The 8263-nt window shown below is 36.3% G+C and overlaps 1 protein-coding gene across 3 annotated transcripts in view; it reads right to left on the bottom strand.

Moving 5' to 3' along the window:
* The window catches only part of MARCHF1 (membrane associated ring-CH-type finger 1), a 281890-nt gene that overhangs the window by 53361 nt on the left and 220266 nt on the right, over positions 1-8263 (bottom strand). For all 3 annotated transcript variants that reach the window (XM_081811298.1, XM_081811289.1, XM_081811293.1), the window contains one exon: positions 2008-2188. In XM_081811298.1, the coding sequence (XP_081667424.1) occupies positions 2008-2188 (181 nt within the window). The remainder of the gene's footprint in view (positions 1-2007; positions 2189-8263) is intronic.

Below are 8263 nucleotides of genomic sequence, written 5' to 3'. Positions count from 1 at the left end.
CACAAACAATGAATCATGGAACACTTCATCTAGAACTAATGATGTAATGTATGGGGATTAACATAAGAATTAAAAAAAAATAAAGAGAACTATAACCTTGAAAAAAAAATGACGGATGTTGAGATGCTGTCCTTCATCAATATTTATGACAAAAGAAATGTTTTTTAAAAAGAAAGTAGGGTATTTCATTAATCGATAGCTAGTAGGTGCCCACTAAGTTGTCACAACATATTCATTATTAAGAAGATTTAAAAAGATAGACGTATTCACTGCCTTTCTCTGGTTTATAAATAGGTTATTTGAGAAGAAACGGATTTCATGATAGGGTTGTAAATTATCAGGAATGGAATACTAAGAAAAGATCAAAGTAGCCTATAAGGGATGATTCCACAAAAGCAGAAGGTTGAATAAGACTTTTCAAGTTCCATACAGCATCATGTATTGCTTATTATACAAAAATGGGGGAAGGATAGATAGTAGGGAGAAGAGAAAATCTGAATATTTTATTATCCTAGACTGTTGCTCTCGAATTGAAATATTACATTTGACAAAGTTGAAATGAACATTTTTATATAGATGGAAGTTGAAAAAAAAAAAAAAACCCATGGAGAAATATACAGACACTGTGAAACAGTTTGTAGGTCCCTGAGGGGCATGAAGAGAAATTTACAGAATCACAGAGCACAATGTGTTATTTAGCTACTCCAGACATCACACAGCATCTGTTCAGTGGATGAAGCAAAGGGCAGAGAGTAACGGTCCATTTCTATTTCTGGCATTGATTGCTCTGGGACCCGGAGGAACAGAGCGTCACCTTTTGTCACTCAAGTTACAGAAAAGACATATGTTAAGAAAAAACAATGCATTTTTACATCAGTTCTGACATCTATAAACCATTTGCACACTTTCAAAATCAAGGCTGTGTGAAAGCAAGGAATGCTATTCTCCCTCTCCATGATTTACAGAACTAATGAAGAATTGCAATGGCCAGCAACCCACCAGATTCCTATTGGAATATTCTTGTTTGCTTTACATCTCTCCTCATCCTGGAGCTCATTGTGTTTATTTCTAAGCAATGTCCTTTTCATCCACTTTTGCTTTGTACTTAATTTAAATGAAAAAGCAGCTCTAGGCCGAATCATTATTTAAATTGCTGTCTCCATACTCTCCTTTGGAAATTGAGGCATCCGTATATGTAAGGCTGCAGTTAGGTAAAAAGCTAAGTTACATGCTAAAATCTGGGGCCCCAGCTATAGGGCACGAATTACATAAAGTTCATTGTCTTCATTTGTATCCTTCACAAGTTATCCTTTGCTAGCTTTGAGTGCGATGCTAACTATATTTGACTCATATTCTTACCTTCATTCTTTAGGAAAATGTAAGTGAGGAATTTGAAGATCAAGTTTGTAGATAAAAATACACTTACCTCTCTCTTACAGCTTGATGCACAATATGGAAAATAATACTTTTTCTATCTACTGTAATTATACATGAATTATCACAGCAAATTCTCAAATAAAGGCAAACCCAAAAAAGAGTTCACACCTTATAGAAGAAAACATTCTCTTCTATTACCTAATGCCCGATTTTCAGGAAATTAGATGAGTTCATATTATTTAATGTAATCTATTATCCTAACCTTCCAGGGAAATGACCTCAGTAAGTATAATGTTCTCACATCAAATTACAGGCATATTTATTTTGCATATGTAAGTATAAATATATATATAATGATGCACACATAAACACATACATCATGCACACACACACACATCCTTTTTTTGATTTTGAAGAATGATATAAAAATCAGAGCCCTAGAACATAAAATGGAGATGAAGGATTATTTGCAAACACTTGGCTCTTTTACATATTGAGCCCAACACAAGGCATGTACTCTTCATGGATATTAGCATGTTATCAAATTCTACTGGGGGAAATAAATGGATTTTTAAAACATGCCTGCGTTGCAAGTGCTCTCTTTCAAACCAATTCCTGCAGATACCATACCTTCCGGAGGGGTTTGAGCTTAGTCTCCATTATGAAGTCATACTTGCAGAGCTCACAGCAGCGCGTATCTGAGCTCTTGATCCACTGGTGGAGGCAGGACTGGTGGACAAAGCGCAGGGTGCCCGTGCAGCGACAGGGTGTGATGAGGGGGCTCTCTTCATCCCCTTCACAGTGACAGATCCTGGGGAAGGACACAGCAGTCAGGATGAGATCTCCCAGAGGACATTTCTCACCTGTAGATTTCCTTCCTGGCTCATACCAGACTGCATTAGAAACGGCAACCTGAGAATTAGGAAGCGTGCACATTTCGCTCCAACTTGATCTGGAACTGAATCTAGGCTCAGTATAATTTTCTTCCACTTGCTACTGACATTCATGTAATTAGCTGTTAGACACTGGTACCTCAAAAATGTACTATCATTTCATTCCTATACTAATGCGATTTTAACAGCACAACTATTGAGCCATATCCCCAGCTTAATCTATTTACTAGGTCAGTGTCTATAAGCATAAGCTTGATTTCATATACAAAAGTTGCGATTTATAGGCATTGTAAGGAGTGTTTGAATCTGATAACGTTATTGTTTTATTGTGATGACAGTTTTATAGAAGCATGGTGTATAATTTAGTATCCATGGTATCCTACCAATGTGGAAGAATTATGAAAAATTTTAACATGTTCTCTAACAAGAATAAAGTGAATATTGAAAATTTCAAGTTGGAAATACTACATTTTCCTAGGAAGACGCACACATATTTGGTCACAACGAATGGCCCAAACTGTCAATAATCATCATGGTTTAAAAGTTACAAAGATAACTGATTTCATAAAGTTGTTCAAGTACAGTAAATTCTATTGTTTTAAAATGTTAATTATTACCTCTTCCAAGGAATTCAGAGTTCAACTACTTTACTGAATTACTATGAATTCAAATGTCATAGATTCACAGTCTATGAAATCTTCATTATTCTCATTTACAAATTTTAAGAAAGAATTTGCTTTCCTCGTTAGATAAGATTTTCATATCTCAAGATAATGAATTTAAATCTTAGCACTTCAGTAATTCTTGTGATTTACCCAGCTGTTAGAAGTTGTTAATAAATTTGACTGGAAATATTTTTTGAAATCTTGAAAAAGTATGAACGGCGTATTTCAAAAAAAAATATCTGTAAAAGTTTCTTTTTTGAGTTGAGTTGTAGCCGCAGGCTTAAAGAACGTTTGAATTGTTGCTCTTTCCTTTTAGGTCTATATGCCCTATCCTCCAGAAGCATGAGTTTTAAATAATGGATTTTTAAAACATATTTATCTATCTTAGCTGTCTCCTCAGGGGAAATGAAATGCTCTAATTGTTACTGCAGTAAGATACAGGAATTGAAACCAAGCCCTTCCCTAACCTCAAAATAAAGAAGTATGACACAGTACACCAATATTTTGAATCTCTTTTTCTTAAGTAAAAATAATATAATCAGAAAGGAGCACTGACTTCTAAAGTCTTTAGGGTGTATATGATGAGATGAGAGCACAGGGAAGTTCAAAAGCAGAGTCTTTCTTCCCCTCTGGACTGAGGTAGGAAGTAGTAGTGCTGGATGTGGGACCACATATAAAAGGCTGGCGTGGTGGGAAAAAACTAAAAATTATCTGAATTCTATTGTTCATATTCTATTCTATTCATATTCTAATATGGAAGTCTGGAGTATCTCCCATTGCCAAATGTGTAGGTCCTAGGAATCCCGGCTTAGTGTACTTTGTATCACACTTGTTACCAATAGAGAATTGGACTCCTGATAGATGTTCAGTAGATGTTTGTTGAATAAAAGAATTGTTTCATCAACAAACTATGACTTATTATAAGAGCAACCAGTGAAAGCAAATCTGGGTTTCTGTAGCACTTCATTTGGTTGTAATATTTATTTTTGGAGCCATTGAAACCTTATGATTTATATGGCCTGAGGGGTTGATATTTCTTATGTCCTTGAATCTCTAATCTCTCTGCCTCTACACAAAGAATACTCCTTTAGGTGAGGAGTCAGCAAACTATGGCCCAATTCTTACTGTGGCATGTTTTCGTAAATAACGTTTTATTGAAACTCCCCCACGCACATTTGTTTATGTATTGTTTAGAGCTGTGTTTGCACTGTAACTGCAGAATTGAGAATTGCTGCAAAGACCATATGGTCACAGAGACTAACATATTTACTACCTGACTCTTTACAGGAAATATTTGCTTACCCTTGCCTTAAATATGGTGATTCTGGGGCGCCTGGGTAGCTTAGTCAGTTAAGTGTCCGACTCTTGGTTTCGGCTGGGGGCATAATCTCAGAGTCATGGGGTTGGCCCCATGGGGTTGGGAGTCTGCTTGTGATTCTCCCTCTCCCTCTGTCCCTGCCCCCCACCACTCCCCTCACATGTGAGTGCGCCTCCCCCTCAAATAAAGAAATAAATCTTAAAAGAAATGGTGATTCTGAGTTAAAGACAATATATGACTATTACCAACAACAATAAAACAAAAGTTACACAGAGAAGTGCACCATAAAAACAAAAGTCCTTCCTGGCCTGTCATTGAAACCTGCTGATCCATGAACAGTCTGCCAGGAGAGTGGCAATACTCCTCATTTGAAAAAGAAAAAGTTGCAATTAATGCCATCTGATAATTATTACTAAAAAAAAGATCACATCAAATGCTACACAGCTTCCAAGATGATTCTGAGGCTCTGATTTTTTTTTTTTTACTGACATGAAAAAAGTAATTTATTCATAAGCAGATTTAAACAAAGACCTTGTTGATTACTGGGTTCAACCTGACCTGAACAGTTTACTGATTGTAGTCCAACTTCCTATGTCTTACAGATTCATTTTTAAAAAATTTATGCTAAAACTGTTACCTGAAACACCACCAGCAATTTCATTTCTTCATAAAATTACGGTTATTTCCCAAAGGGAAAATCAAAAGCTTGGTTCATTTTCATTCCCATTTCACAAGATTTATTTTTACATGATTTTAGCATTTTGAATTTTTTCTAAATTATCCAACTTGAGTTGGACCCCAAGAGTCTTTTTCAAATCGTGTTGAGATTGTTCTACATGAACTTAAGAGCTAAATATCAACTTCAAATATCTACTAGAAATAAAAAATAATGTGATGCCATTATGAAGAGAATTAAACAATTCTTAAGCTGATATATTTCACACTAACCACAATTGCTAAATGATAAATGAAAACACAGTAATAAAAAATATACATTTTTTCCCAACAGAATAATTGTGTAGAGAAAATGATTTTAATAATAAAATTGCATTGTAAAATATCTGTAATTTCAATGCATTTTTACCTTATGGGAAATTGAGGCTTGGGAACTGAGTGATTCTATAAAATTATTGGTGATTGACATCAGGTGTCTGTCACCTGACAAGAACAAGCTGAATTCACGAATTTTTTGGCATTTTACTCTTTTAACTGGCTGCTTATAGTCTAATCAATATGTATTGAGACTTTCACCATTTATGAATTAAATAAACTTCTACTTCCATATAACTTCAAGCTTTCTAGTGAAAAGTGAAAAGCAGGCCACCAAATAGTATTAGACAAATTAAATTCTGGAAATTCTGTGTGTGTGTGTATGTGTGTGCATGTGCACACACACTTAAAGTCCTTTCCTTAATGTTTGAGTTTTAACAAAAGTAGGTTTTTGTTTGGTTTGGTTTTGGACTTATGTATCTTAAAATGATCTCCACCGCTCCCCACCCCCTCCCTTGTCAAGGCTTCTTGGCTCTGGTAGAATATATTTTTCTACATAAGTTTTTTTTTCTTTTAGTAATTTATCACTAGAAAGAAATCTTTGTGAGGGTCATAGTGATTATGTAATTTGGGGATTTTTATTCATTCATTTATTCACATTTTCTTAGTCCTTGTTATTGCAAAGAAAATCAGACAACAGCATCAGCATGTAGTGTGAATTGAGAAAGAGAGAACAGAATCTGGAAGCAGACACCCCTTTTGGACAACTATTACAATCATCCAGATATTAAGAATCTGAAACAATATTGTGATGCTGGGGAGGAGACGGGAGACCCTCAGTCTGCAGAATGCATAGAGATGTGCAGGGCCTTGCTTGGTTTCCATGTTAGCTGTGGCAACAAAGTCCACTTATGATATGTAACTCCTAAAGGCAGTCATCCCTATAATTTTCAGGCAGCCTCTTAACTCTTTCTTCCCATATTCCATGCCATTTTCCCCCTTTCCTTTCCTTTCCCAATGTGGGGCTTGAACTCACAATCCTGAGATCAACAGTCGCACACTCTATTGACTGAGCTAGTCAGGCGCCCCATTTTTTCCCCTTTTCTTTTGGCAAATCTTTCTGATCTATTTCCTCACTTTTGTGCCTGCATTTTTCTCCATACCCATCTCCAACTAAATAACCTTTAAGCACAATAATTATGGATACAGCTATGTTTGTGATGGCTTAATTTGGATGTTAATCTTTACTCAAAACTAATTCTCGTGCTGCGGAGTTTGGCATTCATTCTTAGAATTCACTTTCCTAACCTAAAAATGATTAGAATCCATGTGGGATTAACATAACAATAAAAAATTAAAAAAAAAAAAAGAATCCATGTGAGTGGAAGCCATACTGAAAGTGGATGAGAAGTTAATGCTCAAGTAAATGAGTGAACAGATATAATTTCTCTTTCTTTTTGAGAAATAATAGCATAGCAGTGAAAGAATAGCAGATTAGAGACAATTTTATTTTTAATTTCCATTTCATTTTATTTTTAACCGGGAAAAGCTGGACTTGTTCATAAGCAGAACTATAGGTGCCACAGAGAGGTGAATTTAAAAAATAAACAGGCGAGAGAATGCCCCACTGTTAAATGAAGGCTCTTGAGAAATCAAGAAAGTATGAGGAAAGGAACTCAGCAGAGGAGTATTTTTGGACAGGTGGAAAAATACATGGGAGGTAAACAGACGCTTTTTTCCTGTGAGCAAGATGTAGAGGGAAAAGGATAAGTGAAGGAGACAGAAGAATTGCAGTAGCTGGGTCTGGGGAGGGGTCTTCCTGTCTTGCGAAATACAGCAGACCGTGTGTCTGCTCCACAGAAGGCAGGGAGGCATGTGGTTAAGGTATTGGAGAGGCTGTCAGTAATTGGCAAAAGCCACTTGGAACATGTGATGGGAAATTATCCAGGCATGAATATTAGAACCATGGAGCGGTGGTGAGGTCCCTGGTGAGATTAGACAGCACAAATTTACAGTGGACGCTGTTAACACTGCCTTGAGTCAGCGGCATTCCGCACGCAGAGAGCAAGCCTGCAGCTGGTAGCACAACCTAAGGCGTCTTGAGATCACTTAAGTCAGACATGAGAAGGACGAAGGAGTGAAGATTCTGATGCATCACAGAACACAGTGTAAAAACAGTTGGTCATAAGGTCTAGACTCCGAGCCGGGAGGCGAGTGAAGCCATCTTGCCGTTAATGTATCATGGGGAGAGACTGGAAGTTACAACAATGGTGAAGAACTGATGTTGAAAGTGGGACGGAATGGGACAAAGGTTGTCTATGTGTAGCGTATTCACATCCTTCATGGATGAATTCATATCCTTTTTGTTGTCCTTTTTTTCCCCTACTGTCACAGGAAAAAAAATTTAAATATGCAATTATTTGGTGTTTGAGATTCACAAACAAACCAAATCCTGGCTCACATGCTTGCTTTCTGCTCCAGTAAACTGGAGACGTTCTCAGTCTACTCATGTGTGAATGAGGTTAAAAATACCTCTTAGGGTGTCATGAGGATTAAAGGAGATGAAAGAGTGCAGTACCTGGCACGTTATAGGCAAATATTTGTTAATTTTATCATGGGATGATAAGATACTACTACTTCTCCTACTAATTTTGTTTAGCTATGTCATTGCTTTTGCTGCACTGGGACTAATTATTTGTTTTTTCTTTTTTTTAATTATGTTATGTTAATCACCATACATCACATCATTCGTTTTTGATGTAGCGTTCCATGATTCATTGTTTGCGTATAACACCCAGGGCTCCATTCAATCCTTTTTATGGCTGGATAATATTCCATTGTATGTATACACTACATTTTGTTTCTCCATTCATCTGTTGATGGACATTCAGGTTGTTTCCACCTTCTGTCTATTGTGAACAATGCTGTAATGGACATGAATGTACAAGTACCTGAGTGAATGCCTGCTTTCGGTTTCTTTTTTTTTTAAATTTTATTTTTTTATTATGTTACGTTAATCA

Source organism: Leptonychotes weddellii, chromosome 2 (assembly GCF_054177405.1).
Source record: "Leptonychotes weddellii isolate Sample4059 chromosome 2, ASM5417740v2, whole genome shotgun sequence".
Classification (NCBI taxonomy): Eukaryota; Metazoa; Chordata; class Mammalia; order Carnivora; family Phocidae; genus Leptonychotes; species Leptonychotes weddellii.
This window is presented reverse-complemented; position numbering and strand designations above follow the sequence as displayed.